Raw genomic sequence first — 15,315 nt, 5'->3', positions numbered from 1 at the left:
GCTACAGACCCTGGTAAAAAGTCTCTCCCTCTTTCCTACAGCCCCCTTCAGAGCTTGTGCTGAGCAGGGGGACGAGCCGCTGAGCCAGGACAAGTGGGGGGGCCACCCAGGCACCCCTTCCCCAGGCCCCAGGCCAGCACCGTGCCGCCTCCAGTTTTGCTGTGGCGCGAGGGCCCCCCCGAGACCGCACACACGCTTTGCATTGAAATTATCTGAAAGGCCAGGGACCAGCTGAAGCGCGAGAGCAGCAGGATGAGGCCGGAGCTGCAGAGGCAGAGGGTGCTTCGTAGGAACCCACCGGCGCCAGGCTCGTGTCTTTGTCACTGCCGTGCCGGGGTGGTCCTTGCACAGCCCCGCTGCCCGGTGGCTGTCAGCACGCCTGCCGCCATCCACACCCACTAACGGCCACGTCCGCGCGGAGCGGGGAGGCTCACAGGTCACGCCGTCGGCAGAGCTGGGGGTGCCGCGGGGGCAGCGCGGAGGCCGACGAGAGGCTGAGACGGTCCGAGCGGAGCGGAGCAGTGCTGCACAGTGAGAGGAGCCTCGCTGAGGGCGAGCACAACGTCGTGCTCTCCAAGGAAAAATCCGCTAAAAAGCTCCCGAGCAGCACGGGCCGGGCAGGCAGAAGCTCCCCAGGAATGAGCAGGAAGAGCGAGGCTGGACGCCAGGAAACCTTCCCAGCCGCCATGCCGGCTACGCAGGGGAGCAGGCTGCCCAGGGAAGTTTTGCTGTCTCCGTCGTGGGAGGTTTTTAAGAGCACGTTGGAAATACCCACCCGGCGGGGCGGCTCGGGCAGGGGCAGAGCCAGCGCCGCCTCAGGCAGGAGGTCACTGCAGGTCCTTCTCCCCTCGTTCACATGGCCTTTGGGTCAGCCCTACAGAAAGCAGCCAGGCATTGCTCAACGCCACGGCACGTGGCCTGACCGCACAGAGACGGAGCAAAGCCTCCGGCGCGATGGGGAGGGACCGTGGGCTCCACACCGGCTGACTGCAGCCGAGGCTTGTGGGCAGCCCTGCGGCTGCGGTGCCAACGCCGATTATCACCAGCACCTCTCGCCGAGGCTCTCGGTCAGCACACGCGCAAGAGGAACCAGCAGCAATTAGCCTGATGGACAGCAAACCACAGGCTTGCTTCATGCTAACACAGGTGCACCGCCTCGCCGACGACGCGCTTTGCAAACGCTGCGAAATGCCGCCCGTTGGCCGGGGAGCGGTTCGTGCGACGGCATCCGTCCTGCCACGGCCCCCCACGCCACAGAGGATCTCCCGCCCTGAGCCACCCGCACCAGACCACAGCCGCTCCAGCAGCAACCAGAGGACAGCGTGCAGCAGAAAACTGCCGGAAACCTCGGGGAGAAGAAGCACGGTGGCGGAGGAGAGCCTGGCTGGGGACCAGCCGACACAGCAGCACGTCCACAGCGTGCCGGGAGCCGGCGGTGCCGCCCCTGGGTGCTGCATCCAACCCAAGCAGCCGGCACCAGCACCAGGCAGGTCGAGGTGCCGGTGCCGCGTCCCCGGGGCCAGTGGTCGGCGCTGACACTGCTCCCGTGGCACAGGGACCCCGTGGCACAGGGACCCCGTGGTAACCTTCCTTTCCTCCCTCCCGCAGACCCCATCCCCAGGGGCCAATGCTGCAGCGGTGCTGCCGACACGCGGTGCTGGTGTAGCAGCCCGGCAGAGCGCGGCACCTCATCCGGTGGAAGCAATTGCTGGTACTTACTGGGCAAAGAGGTGCCGGGAGCGGACGATGAACTTGAAGACGTACTCCAAGGCCTTGAAGGTGCGCATGAGTGGCTCGCAAGGCTCTCCGCGGCTCACGTGGTCCACGTACTGCGTCAGCACCGAGATCAGCTTCCTGCAGGATGGGGACACGTGTGGCCAGGGCTTGGTCGGCTTCCCAGCTTCGGCCAAGAGCCTTCGGGGCTGCTGCTGAGCCGTGCCGCACTGCCAGCCAGGCACTCCCCGTGCTCCGGCCCCGTCCCTCCCCGCTCCTGCCACCCCAGCCGCGGCCGCCGGGTACGCACTTGTAGGCGAGCGTGGCGCTGAAGTGCTGGCGGATGTAGGCCTCCAGGACAGCGTTGAAATGCTGGAACTTCCTATCGGCCACCAACCCCACGATGAACACCTGGGGGGAGCAGGCGGCGGGCACGGCTCGGTGCGGTGCGGGCAGCAGGACGCCTGGGGACAGTCGGGTGCCCGCAGCCGTGGCCAAAGTGGCATTGACCCCTCACGGGGGCTGCTGGGGCCACCAGAGCCCTCTGCATGCCCACCCAGCCTGCCGGGACAGGCGGACCTCTGAGGCGGAAAGCCCAAAATGAGCCCCAAGCCCAGCGGCCGCAGGACTCTTCACGGCCAGTTTGCACGGAGCTCACACCATCATCAACCCCGGGTGTCCACAAGAGCCACCCCAACCCTCCCCTGGTCCTGCCGCTGGGGTCACTCTTGCCTCAGTGTAGGAGGAACGCCTTTGAGCCCGGCTGGAATTGTCCCTGGAGGGACAGTGTCCCCGCAGAGCCACAGCCCTGCCCCGTGCCAGGCTCTACCGACGCCAGGCCCCGCTCATCTGGTCAGATCGGTGAGCCCCATCCCAAACCTGCCCCAGTCTGACCTGGGCCCATCCTGCACTGGTCAGCGGGGTCAGACCCACGCTCAGCGGGTCCTGCTTACCAGCGCGTCAAAGACAAGTGTGTCATAGACATCCGTGTCCGAATTCTCCATCATGATGGAGAACAAGGCATCCAACGTGTCCTGGAGGAACTGGGGCAGACAAGAGGACTGTGAGGGCTGGAGCGTTAATTCCCACCATCGTCCCGGACACACCTCGGAGGGCAGGAGCGACCTTCCTGGCCAACACCGCCCCCCCCCCCCAGGACCTTTCACATCCCTCTGCTCCCCCAGGAGCAGCCGTGGGGGCACGGTCAGAGACGTGAGCGCAGGAGCAGGGAAGGGAGGAGGCGGGAGGGAAGAGCCCGGCCGTACCTTGATGACCTCCCCTCCATCCACGTTCATCAGCTTTTGGAGGTTCCCGGAGAGGAGGCTGGGCTTGGAGCGCCACTTCAGCAGCCCCAGCAGGTTGACTGGGTGGGAGGAATAGGACTGTCAGCACAGCTTCGCCTGCTGCCAGACCCCCAGGCTCCCCCAGCCCACCCTCGCCGCCCAGGGCAGCCGGATGCAGAGGCCCCATCCCGGGGAACGCGGTGCCGCTCGCCGCTGGCCCCGCGGGCAAGTGTGGGCTAGGCGCTGCCGTCCTCTTTACACCCCCGTGGGAGAGAAACAGAGACCTGACACAGGTCTCGGCACCGGAGCTATGGCTTCCCCACGAACCCCCAAACCTTTTGGGGAGGGGCCATGGGTCGCCGTCCTCCCCCCAGCTCCCAACTCGTGCCCTCCACCGGCCGGACCGTGCTGGGGCTGGCACCCAATGAGGGTCCCCGCATCCCTTGCGGCTCTCCAGCGCCCACCCAGGCACGGGGTACCTGCCCCACGCTCCCAGCCGCACCGCCCACCCACAGCAGCCATGCACCGACCCGCCGGCGCTGCTCCGGGGAGTAGCCGCGGCACACGCAGAGCTCGGCACCGCACCAGCTGGTGGGCAGCACGGTGCTGCCAGGAGCCGCCAGGACCCCCCGACCTCCGACCCCCTGTACAACTGCAGCTCAGCACAGAAAGCTTCCTGGCTTCAGCACCATCAAAGCATACAACTCGGCTAACTAAGAGGTTGTTACTGTAGAAGCTGTAATTGTGCTGCAGGAAGGGAATTAACTGAGCAGCAGCGGCCCCGAGCCCCGCTCGCACTGAACCGCAGCGGCCCCAGACCCTGTCAGCGCGGCAGCGATGAGTCACCGCACGCCGCATCCCCCAAGCAGTGAGGCTGCGGTCCCCGAGCCCCACACCGGGGCCACGGTTTCCCCAGCTGCGTCATCGTGCTTCAGCAAAAGCAGGACAAAGCGTTTCCACCCACCAGCCTTGCAGTGCTGCCGGCGGGGAGGGAACCCCGGCTTTCCCGCTTCCCCTGGCCAAGCACCGCTGCCGCTTGCCCCCCAAGCGTGGCACCCGGCGGCTGCCGGCGCACCCGTGCAGCGTCTCACTCTCCAGGCAGTCGGAGACGTTATCTCCAGGCGTTCGTATCGCCCGCCCCGAGGGATGGGCGGCCGCGGCTGCGAGGCTTTCTGCAGCGACGCAGACACACGTGCTGAAAACACGGCCACAGCACAAGTGCCGGCACCGCCACGTAGTGCAGCACGGTGAGACCGGTTACGGCGGAGGTGCAGGAGCGTCAGTTCCCCCTCCCCAGAGGGGCACGGGCAGTTCGGCAATGGCCAGCGCTCGCCCAAGGTTGCCGACACCTCTTTCTTCCGCCACCTCCCAAAACACTCCGTACAAGGCAAAATCCCATCTGCAAACGCCGGCGTGCCTGTGCTGAGGTGGCACGTACGCTTTGGCTGCGCTGCGATGAACCGGGCGAAGTACCCCGGGCTGGGAGCCCACGCTAGCTACCCGAGGGCAGGTCTGAATCCCGAATCCCACCCTGACTTCGTAAGGGCCCAGGGAAGGTCACGGAGCCCTCGACAGCAACGCCCAGCAGCTCGCTCCAGCTCCCAGATCCGAGACAGTGGCTCAGTCCCCCCCCCTGGGGAAGAGCAGATTAATTGCCATCTGCAAGGGTTTGCACCAGCCGAGAAACCGCGAACTACCCGCAGCCACGCCGTGCCCGAGGCGGGACAGCGCCTGGAAACACGCAGCCTGTTATTGTTTGTTCTCATTCCCTCGCCTTGGAAAACTAATCTGCTGCTAACTCAGGAGGGCTCAGGAGACAGATAAGCCAAAAGACAACCTTAATAAAAGAAAGAGAAGAAAATGAGAAACTCTGAATTGCAGCCCGGAGCTATCGACCCGGCAATACGCAAACAGAGCCTACAGCAAACCGCGTCCAGTCCCAGCGGTGCGGCCCCAGGGCAGCATGGCACAGGGCACCGGGGCAGCGAACCCGGATTGCCGGGGCGGCAGGCAGGGCAGCACCGTCCCAGCCGCAGACATTCCTGCTCGCTGCCGCTCCTCTCCAGGGGACAGCAGCCCCCGGAGCCCCCGGGACCGTGCTGCCCCCCCGAGCCCACACCTGCCCTGGGAGCAGCCTTGGCAGTCCTGACTGGGGCAAAATGGTCATTCAGCGCTCACCGTCCCGGATCTCCCTGCTTTTTCGGCACGCTGTCCCAGTGCCGTGTGCGACGGGCACGAGCCCCGGTCCAGCTGCCCGCAGACAGCAGCCGGAGAGCCGGCCGCTGGGAGAAGCGCGGTCTGGCGAGTGTGGGGGCACAGCCCCGCCGCCACCCCCACGCGGAGCCGGGACTCACCGTTCTGCGTCAGCTTCGTGGAGCAGACCAGCGTCGAGATTTGGAAGCTGTCCCGGGCCGACACGGTTAAGCCCGACATGCTGCCTCCGCTCACACGGAAGGAGGAGCCGGAGAGGATCTTCATCTCCGACAGGTTCCTCATGGAAGGCAGGGTCAGGTACATGCCGGCATCCTCCAGCTTCCTGCTGTCGCCCTGCAAGGCAGAGCACGGCTCACGCCGCGAGCCCCATGGGACAGGGCTGACCCGCAGGCTCGGTTTTGACCCCACGTCGAGTCCCCTGCACGGGCAACTTTGTTCTGCACAGCGGGGCAGGGCAAGGGGGTCAGCAGAGCCGCGCACAGGTAACGGTGGCTCCCACCCCACGGCATCGTTACGGCTTGGTAACTGCCGGCTCACGGGAGTCGCTGGGATGGAGGAGCCGGCCCAGAGGAATCTGTCCGCGCTGCAGAGCCCGGCACAGGCAGCACAGCGGGCTCGCCCAACATTCATTTCAACAAAGCTGCTCCCTGCGGGACCCCGCGCTCAGCTGGGTCAACCGACCGGGAGAGACACCAAATCCGGGCCGGTGCCACGCAGGGCGGACACGAGGACCGGCCCAGTCTCCAGCCCGACGGGACATTTCCTGCCCGCATGGGCATGCCGGGGTCTCTCTCCACAGTGGCAAACCAGCCTATTTCTTTGTGTCCCCTTCTCTTAAGTTGAGGAATTAAGATGATGTTACATTTAGGAGGACTCACTGGGGTGACTACCCAAATGATCCTTCCAGAGTTGTTAGCAAGACCGGAACCCAGTGGATGCCCCGAGCCCAACGGATACACGATGGTCGGCTGCAACCAGCAGCTGGGGGTCCCGGGGCAGGACTTGCCCCCCACAGCCCCCTGCCCCACGGCCAGCACCGGGCGAACGATGGACCACAGCCACGCTGCCCCGAGCTCACCAGCGCTCGCTTACGGCTTTGCAACAGGGCATTTGTCTGTCCCTGCCTGCAACCCTGCGCAATAAACTTCTTTTCTGCTGAAGGTCAGACAAAGATCACAAAATTGTTTGTTTGTTGGCTTTTCTCTCCACTGAGCGTACTGACGGTGTCCAGCTGACTCGCAGGAGGCAGTGCGCTTCTTCGAGGGCAGCTAAGCCCTCGTAGGGTAAACTGGCTTAATTTCAGACGTTTCTTGACCAGCATGAGATCAAGAGGCCTGAAGAGCTAAAAGCACAGAATTCACATTCCTCTGGCAAAAAAAGATAAAAGACGAAATAGGTTCTGACTCCCAGAATCAAGCCCCAGTGTTTGCCGGGAAGAGCAGAAGTCAGCCGGGGAGAAGGCGAAGCGGAGCACGACGGCTTTCGCTTGCTCAGGGGCGGAGGATGCTGGTGAACACGATGGTTCAGCGAGGGCAGCAGCAACCCTTTAAGGAGAAGACGCATCCAGGAGGGAAGCACGCAGGGTTTGGTCTCGCTGCCCCAGCCGGCACCGGCAAGTCCCGAAGGCGCTGGGTGCTCCTGGCACGGTGCGGGCTGCGGAGGGGACAGTCCCCCAGCTGCACAGCTGCCACAGCAGGCAGGAGACGGATCTGCTCGTCCCAAAAAGATGCAGGACTCGGGAAGGGAGATGGGTCTACATTGAGTAACTGTGGTCACGTCGCCAGGAACAGCAGGGAAAATTAGAAAACTTCAGTGAAATACCAGAGCAGCCAAGGGGCTGAGGTGGGAAGGGGAGGGGAGGCTGGAGCTCCGCGGCCGGCGAGGAACGCTAAAGGGGCGCCGGCACACAGAGGACGCGTCCTGAGCCTGCCCTTACAGTGGGGACCAGCTCGCACCTCCCGCTCTCCTGGCCGCAGCCAGCCCCAGCCCGGGAGAGGGGGACCAAGGCAAGGGGGGGGCAACGCGTTCATGGGGTCTTTCACACTCCGGTGTCAGAGCCGACTGCGCTTTTTCCAAATGAACAGTAAAATTTCCCTCTCTCTGCTCTCTCAGAAGAAAAAACAAGCAGTTTTAGGCAGAAAAACGCTGGTGAAATCAGGTAAAGCACAGCAAATATCTTCATGGGGACGTTCCCTTCCAAGTCAGACACATTTAAGTTACCTTTTTCTAAACAAAACTTGTCATTCGCAAGGGAGCAGCGCAGAGATTAGAGACGCCGCGTGCAGGGAGCAGTGGCAGGAGCCCCCACCACCAAGGACAAGAAAGGACGGGAGGAGGGACTGGAAACCCCCCGGGGGACTTTGGGTACGTGCCACCAGCGCGGCAGCTCCGGCAGGGACGGGGACCCCAGCCCCGCACACCAGGAGAGCTGCCATCCTGCAGCCTCCCCGCATCAAGGGGGGGTCTGCCCGGCCCCCCCCGTACCTTGTACAGAATCAGGTCGTGCTCCCCGTCACGCAGCGTGGTGCCGTCCGGTTGCATCAGCTTCACGAAGGCCATGGAGAAAATCCGCTCGCTTTTGTCTTTGGCTGGGAGAGACAAACACGGGGCGCGGTGACGCCGGCTCAGGAGGAGCCCAAGGATGCACCAGGCAGGGAAAGGGCAGCCGCAGCCGGGGGCTCCTGCCCTCCCAGCAGCCGGAGCGGGTCGGGGGCTGCCGGGGAAACCGTGTTTCTTTTCCTGGAGCCACAGGACGTGCCCACGGGCAGTGAGACCCCCCAGCCCCTCCCAGGCACTCGGGAGAAGCGGCCGCTGCAGCCGTTTGGGAACCTCAGCCAGGGAAAGAGGGGAGAGACGGCAGTGACGAGCCGATGGGCGGCCAGAGGAGCCACCGGCCACCCGCACGTGCTGCCAGGGCAAGCGGCCATCGGAGAGGGGACAGGAGGAGGGACCCACCACCTCTGCGGGAAGGAGAGGGGTTTGGGGCAGGCAGGGCGTGGGGCAGGCAGGGCGTGGGGCAGGCAGGGCGTGGGGCAGGCAGCGCGTGGGGCAGGCAGCGCGTGGGGCAGGCAGGGCTTGGCTCGCGCAGGATCAGACTGGCGAGCAGCAGCCTCCGGTGCAGGTCACCGCACAGCCCTGGGGAAGGTCCCCACGGCCGCAGGACGTGCCACACCACGTGTGGTTTTCAGCTCTGCGAAGGCACTGACAGCAGCACCTCTGCCCCGGGAGCAGCCCATCCTCCTGGCCACACGCTGCCGCCGGGCGCCACGGGACGCAGAGCGGGTGCTGCAGGGAGCCGAGCACAGGCGCCTGGGGAGCAGCCGCATGCGAGAGGCAGCGGTTTCCCAGAGATCTGCCCACCGCAGGCAGAGCAGAATGGGGGGACGGCTTCCTTGCTCCCACACATGAATCCAGATTTCACAGCATCCCTGATGATTCCCCGCACGGTGCAGGATGAGGGCTGCCCAGGGGCCCTCCTGTTCCTGCAGCCCCTGAGCTGCAGACGGCCCACCTCCATCGACGGCAGCCCTCGCTGGGAACGTTAGCGGAGGAAGACGTGAAGAAAAAAAGACACTTACAGTCGCTGGAGGAGCGATGCCGGAAGGTGAATCTCAGGTGGGTCTTGTGGACATCTTCAATGGGAACAGCAATCTGAGGGAGAGAACGTGTGCCCGCGTGAGGACAGGAGGGCACGAGCTGAGCGACCTGGCTGGCCGAGACCCCCTGTGCTCGGGCAAAGGTGCTGAACCGTCGGTTGCTTAAATCCAAACCCATGTGCTTTCCTTTCAATTAATGGGGCTGAACTGGAGACGCAGGTGTCTGGGCAGGGCTGGCGGTGCACATCCGCGGGCCCGTGGGGAGAGGCAGGAGCGATGCAGGAGGACCGCTGGCGATGCAGCACAGCCAGCGATGCAGCACAGCCAGCGATGCAGCACAGCCAGCGATGCAGCACACCCGCCGGTGATGCGGGACCCGCTGCAGGTCGCCCTGGGTCTCCATCCAGGGGCCGAGCCGTGACACCGGCAGCATCTCCTGTCCTCCCCACGTGGGGAAGCTGTGGACTTTGCCCCCGAAAAGCTGGCTGGTGGGGTGTCCTGCTCCAGCGGCTCAGTCCTGCTGCGCGGGAGGACCGAGGGACGCAGCCTCGGGGGGTCGCAGCCTCGGGGGGTCGCAGCCCCAGTCCCACCTCAGTCCCCGCGCCCCAGGGCTCACACAGACCTTCACCGTCTCCATCCACCGCTGGTGCCGCTGCTGGTAGTAGACCACAGAGCGGTACTCGCTCGCCGGCTTGTCCCCCGCGCCGTGGTAAATCACATTCTGCAGAGAGGGCAGCAGCAGCAGAGATGCTTCATGGTCAGCTCCTGACATTGCTTGTTACAGGTCAAATAAACTCCAAGGGCCAAAGAATTTTGCATCCCCTGCTAACCCAGGCCAGCTCCTGAGCAGTCCAGCCCCCCATGGTGGCCCCCTCCTGAGCCCCCCCAGCACCGGTGCCCCTTTCCAACAACCCAGCCGGTGTCTGAGTCTCCCCCCGCCCTCCTGGCAGCCCCCCGGCTCCTTCCCCCTCCTGCCTCTCTGGGGCACCAAGGGCTGGGACGCCCTGGGCCCGGGGGCCTCCAGGGGTGGCTGGGGGTTCTGGCTGCCCCCAAAGGAGGACGATTTTCTCTCTCTGCCTTCCCCCCTCTTTTCCAAATCTTTATTCTAAAAGGCAGCTTCAGGGCTCCAACTTGCCAGGAAAAGAGGCTACTCCAGCTGGTTCGCGCCAGCACCAACACCGGCACACCGCGGAGCTGCTGCCTCTGCGCGAGACGGGGTTACACGGGGGACCGTCCCTCGCCCCAGGCTGATCCAGTGCCTGCCATACCTGCACCACACTGCCCGACTCGTCGCAGACGCACACCGTCACCTCCACGTTCTTCTGTGTCTTCTTGTTCCCCTTGTCAAACTCGCCCTGCACCAGCGTCAGGTAGATGTCGTTCCTGACGTCTCCTGTGGGGACAGCCCTGTCAGCGAGGCCGGGGTCCCCTCTGCGGCAGGGCACCCCGTAACCCCACGCTGGGAGCCCCAGAGACCATCCAGGGATGGTCCAACCCACCACCCTGCTTGCCTGGCATGATGACCTCCGGGTAGCCCAGCTTGCGTGCCACCACCGTGCTGCGGTCCACGAGGTGGGGATGGTCCTTCCGCACTTGGCTCAAGTCTCCCCACAGCATCTTCAGGGACACCCAGAACCCTGCCGGGACGGAGCACGGGACGTTGCCCCATGGCCAGCTCAGCCGAAGCTGTGCCGTGCCGGGAAAGGCCGCGGCCACGCGCTCCTCCTGCGGAAGCGGCTGCCCCCCACCCCCGGGCTCAGCCCTGGATGCGTTTGGGTGGGTGGTCGCTCCCAGTCACCCCGTACGGCTCCGATCCCAATGGCCAGGACAGTTCACACAGTGAGCCCCGGTCGCACCCCAGAGCAGATTCGCACCCCCGTGGGTGGCCGCTGCGGTTTTTCAGCAGGTGACACCGTGCAGGAGCCTGGGGGAGGCAGCGGGGGGGGCCCAGGGACCAGAGCGAGCCCCCAGACCCTGCGAGGAGTGGCATGGGGGGGCTGCCCCAGCGTGGGGGCTGGGGGGCAGCCCAGGTCCCTGAGCACAAGCAGCAGCCGTGGGGACACGTGGATGGGCCGGGGAGGGGGTCTCACCCTGTCCCCCACCACGTTCTGCAGCGCAGAGCGGGCACACAGGGCGGGGGGGCGCGGGGGCTCTACCTTGTCCCTTGTGATTGATGTCCTTCCCCTCCACCGCTTTCCTGATCATGTTGTGAAGAAAATCGTTGTCGGCAGCCGCCCTGCAAACACCGGAGCGGGGTGGTTCGGAGGAGCTCCCCGCCGGGCACCCCAGGGAACCCCACACGGCTGCTCCCCACCTGCCAGCAAACCGGACAGCAGCCCGCTGCGGCTGCCCAACCCGCCGGCCTCCAGCCCGCTGGGACGGAGGTGCAGGACGCTATGCAGGGCAGAGCTGGGACCGGAGCACACGCGCGTGCCCCGAGGGGCCGGGAAGCAGAGCTCTGGCGGGGCTTCAGGATCGCCCAGTACGTCGCTGCCCACAGAAACACCCTTTTCTAACCTCACCGAGGTCCCGGAGACATCGTGTCCCAAGGACCCGCAGTCCCTTTGCAAAGCCACATTTAATGGAGAAATCTGTTCTCTTTGATCCCGGCACCTCTCGCCCCCTTCACGGCCTCTGTCCCCGTGTCAGCCGGGCCCACGGAGCGCTGCCCCCCGCCCGCTGCCCCCCGCCCCCGCGGGACTCACAGGTGTACAGGGATGAAGTGCTGCTTGTCCTCGTCGCTCTCGCACTTCCCCTTGGTGATGTCCGTGATGTCCATCACTGCAATGGCAGAGAGGCGGCAGCGTGGGGCGGCTGCCACGGGCACTGGCAGCCCCAGCCCCCATTGCCAGGGCCCTCCGGGCCAAATCCTCCCGGGACCAGCACCCGGGGCCGGTTCTGTCCTGTCCTGCAGCCACCGCTTCTCCCGTGCCCCCAGCACTGACCCTGCTGTGCCGCGGCCGGTGCTCCACGGGGAGGTCGTTGCACCCCACCGAGACCCCTCTGCCACCCCACGCCAGACGGCACCGAGCTGCGCGGGGCTCTCGGCCAGGAGAAACCCCGCACCCACACAGCTCCATGGCGGATGGACGTGCTGCCAGCACGGGCTGGGATCTGGTATCCCGGCACAGCTCACCCATGGGAAACGCTCCCAGGGGGGCTATGCAGCAGCAGCAGCAGCAGCCGCCCCCCAGGGAAAGGTCCACAGGTGACCTCAGAGCTCTGGAGCAGATTTTGACCAAAATAAGCCTTATCCAGAACCTCTCCATTGCCCACGGACAGGGGGTTTGGTGCAGGACAGACAGGGAACCACAGAGTGGGCACCAGGACAAGCCATCCAGCCCCTTCCCGGGGACACATTCAGCTCGGAGCGCAATTAGCTGTCGATATGTTCATAATTCACCTGGTAATTGCTCTGCGGCTGACGTCCTAGCACACGCTAATTAGCTAAGTAAAATCAATAATTTCCTAGGAAGCCCATCCAATGGGGATCAATACCCAGAGCAGCACCATGGGCTGAGGCGGGGAGCTCCCCGCTCCGCTGGGGACAGGCACCACGGAGGGACCGGGGCTGCTCCGGGGGCACCTCCGGCAGCCACGCAGCAAGGAGGGACAGCTGGGCCCCCCCAGGCCCTCTCCTCTGCCGGGGTGGGTGCATCGTGTCCCCAAGGACCCGTGGCCCCAGTGGGGCAGGGCCAGCCCGTGGGGGCGACACGAGGGCGGCCAGGGGAAGCGCTCGGCTCCGGCCGTCATGGGAGCGGGGAACCGAGGCTTTCCCGGCTGCCAGAGTGGCCATGCCAGATCCCTCCCCGCACCGGGCGCATGTGGGGAAGGCCCTGCACCGCCACGGGAGACAGGGCAGCGAGCCTGCGGGGATGGCAAGTGGGAGTCAGGGTCCACGCGTGGGGATGGGAGCTGCTGGGCTGGAGGCAGGAGCAACCCCGGGGCATTGCTGCCCCAAACCACGGCACCCCACGGCCAGCGAGCCCCACGGGTCCAATGGCCGAGAGGTGGGTGCTGGGGGTGTCGGCACAGACAGCGCCGGGGGTTCTCCTCCCGGCACCCACGGCAGACCTTGCTCTCACCCGAGATGCCAAAGGGCCGCCGGAGGCCCGTGCTGAGCTTGCGGCTGTAGGTGTCCCGCAGGTCCATGCGTCCCACCCGGATGATCTGGCACACCAGGAAAAGCCTCTCCCGCTTCAGGTCTTTGCTGCCCAGGTCCTGGGGGGACACAGGGGCTGCCTGAGCCAGGCACCGGCGGCACCGTGCGGGAAGCGTCTCTGGCAGCACCATGCGGGAAGCGTCTCTGCCAGCGCCGGGTGACCACGGGGTACCCGGAGCTGTACGGGAGGATGAACCAGCGGGTGCAGAGCCACTGCGGGTCCCTGCTCCTGGCACCCCGGCTCTGCCTGCAGGGTCTGGGGAGTCCTCCTGCTGCTGTGCCCCACAGAGGGCTCAGCTGAGGGCACACAGCCCCGCCGCCCAGGGAGCCTGGGGTTTCTGCGCAGCCCAGGCAGCCCCAAGCCCGAGGGATGGGGACGATGATGGGGCTGGTGGAGACCGATGGCCCCACGGGGCACCCACGCACCAGGCAGCAGGGCCCAGGGGGATACGCTGCCCTGGGAGGGAGCAGGTCTGACGTGATTTAGGGCTTGGTGGGGTGGCCACGCGGCCCAGCTCCGGGCACTCTGGGGGGTCGGGTCCCATGGGTGCTGCCCCTGCAAGAGAACCTTCCTGCAGGGCTGCGGCATGGGGCTGCGGCATGAGGCAGGGTCAGGACCCAGCGCACGGGGATGCGGCACACGGGGACACGTGGCCGATGCCAGCAGCGGGCAGGGGTCAGAGGTGGGCAAGAGCTGGGGGAGCTGGACCACAGGGGCTGGAAGTGCTGATACTGCTCATTAGCATCGATTTTCCTGGCTCATCTGCATATTGATGGCTCCGCTTGGGCCGTCCTGAGGGTCAGCTCAGCTCTGCTGGTGCAGCGGGAAAATTGCTGGGTCAGCAGGCGCTGCCTGCGCCTCCTCCCGCCCGCGGCCAGGGACCACCGAGCCCGGTTGTGGGAGAGGGATGGAGCAGGGATGGGGGCACGGGCACCCCGACAGCCCCAGCAGCCCTGGCCCTGGGAGGGGAGGCCGCAAGAGGAGGGTGGGCACCCACGTCCCGGTGCCAGGACCGGGGTCTGCGCAGGGGCTGCGGGGCTGGGCAGCGTGGGGGAAACAAGCAGCAAGGAGAGAGGAGCGGGGAGGAGTGGGGGGCTCGAAGGGGGACACGGGCATCCGGAATGCTGCTGGGGAGGAGGGCACCTCTGCAGGCAGCGGGGAGGGCAGGAGGCGCAGGCAGCTCTGCAGGAGGGAGAGGCAGGCAGCAGCAGCGCTGCTCCCGAGGGTCTGCGCTCACCGTGAAGATGGCCTTGAGGTTGTTGAGCAGCTCGATGTCCTGGGGGACACCCGTGCTGGCCCAGCGGATCACATAGCTCTCACTGCGAGGGGAAAGCGAGGGGGTGAGGAGCCCGCGGCGGGGGCCGGGCACCAGGACGGCAGAGCTGGAGCTCGGCGGGTCCCTGCGCAGCGGGGGTCCAGCCAGGCAGAGGCGGCCAGCAAGCAGGCCATGGGCACGCACCACAATGTGGGCTGGAGCGCTCCAGCCATGGGCAGGGCGCTGCTCGTGCCCCGGTTCACGTGCCCAGCCCCTGCCAGCACCCACCGCGCAGACCCCTCGTCCGACCAGCAGCCCCAGTCATGCACACGGACTGGCCCAGCCTGGCCGGCCCCAGAGCAGGAGGCTGCCAGACCAGCCCTGCCTGCAGGGCAGCCATCTCACAGGCGCTCCGGGCACGTCGGCTCACCAGTCCCTCGCACGGGGCCGCGCCGCCCCAGCCGTACCCGGGGTCTGGCACGGGCTGAGCCAGCATCTGCCTGCCACAGGCAGAGCAGCACAGGGCAGCACGCCACAGCCCACCCACGATGGGCCATAACATGTCAAACACGCACCACCCCGGGCAGGATGAGCCACGGGCTGTCCCACGGGACGTGACTGCACCCCTCGCACGCTACTGACAAACCCTCCCGCTCCGGAGCAGAAAACCCAGTGGGGAGAGACGTGCCTCTCTCCCGGTGAGATGAGATGTGCTGGCTCGTGCTGAGCTTGCAGGCAGCCAGGCTGGGCAGGACGGGCAGGCGGGCAACAGGGGGAACAGGGGCTTCCCCGCACAGGGCAGGACAAGACCGGGGGACGCTGCAGGGAGCAGCGGGACAGGCACCCAGCTGAGGGGTCTGGCAGCGGGGCTGGTCCTGCGCCGCTGGGGCCCCACCTGATCATGCGCTGCTCGCCGGGGTCGTACAGCGCCATGAAGAGCTGCGCCTCCTCGCCGATGTTGCAGACGAAGTTGCGCACGCAGAGGTAGAGGCTGTGGGAGGGCGAAGCTGCCAGGCGGGCGCTGCAGCCTAGCGCGCTCTGTTGCGGGCTCTGTGGGGCATGAGGCCGCTCAGCCCCACGGCTCGGCCCCA

The 15,315-nt window shown here is 66.2% G+C and overlaps 1 protein-coding gene across 3 annotated transcripts in view; it reads right to left on the bottom strand.

Annotated features, from left to right (window-relative positions):
- LOC142601829 (dedicator of cytokinesis protein 2-like) overlaps window positions 1–15,315 on the bottom strand; it is a 75,544-nt gene that overhangs the window by 56,529 nt on the left and 3,700 nt on the right. For 2 of the 3 annotated variants that reach the window (XM_075752921.1, XM_075752923.1), the window contains exons 8-22: window positions 15,120–15,274; window positions 14,207–14,288; window positions 12,892–13,027; window positions 11,512–11,587; window positions 10,963–11,042; window positions 10,318–10,443; window positions 10,075–10,199; window positions 9,429–9,527; window positions 8,789–8,861; window positions 7,695–7,798; window positions 5,351–5,543; window positions 2,979–3,076; window positions 2,667–2,756; window positions 2,024–2,124; window positions 1,720–1,854 (exon numbers count right to left, since the gene is read on the bottom strand). In XM_075752921.1, coding sequence (XP_075609036.1) covers window positions 1,720–1,854; window positions 2,024–2,124; window positions 2,667–2,756; window positions 2,979–3,076; window positions 5,351–5,543; window positions 7,695–7,798; window positions 8,789–8,861; window positions 9,429–9,527; window positions 10,075–10,199; window positions 10,318–10,443; window positions 10,963–11,042; window positions 11,512–11,587; window positions 12,892–13,027; window positions 14,207–14,288; window positions 15,120–15,274 — 1,673 coding nt within the window. The remainder of the gene's footprint in view (window positions 1–1,719; window positions 1,855–2,023; window positions 2,125–2,666; window positions 2,757–2,978; window positions 3,077–5,350; window positions 5,544–7,694; window positions 7,799–8,788; window positions 8,862–9,428; window positions 9,528–10,074; window positions 10,200–10,317; window positions 10,444–10,962; window positions 11,043–11,511; window positions 11,588–12,891; window positions 13,028–14,206; window positions 14,289–15,119; window positions 15,275–15,315) is intronic. The other variant, XM_075752922.1, reaches the window with a different exon arrangement.

The sequence above is a fragment of the Balearica regulorum genome, chromosome 4 (assembly GCF_011004875.1).
Source record: "Balearica regulorum gibbericeps isolate bBalReg1 chromosome 4, bBalReg1.pri, whole genome shotgun sequence".
Taxonomy (NCBI): Eukaryota; Metazoa; Chordata; class Aves; order Gruiformes; family Gruidae; genus Balearica; species Balearica regulorum.
This window is presented reverse-complemented; position numbering and strand designations above follow the sequence as displayed.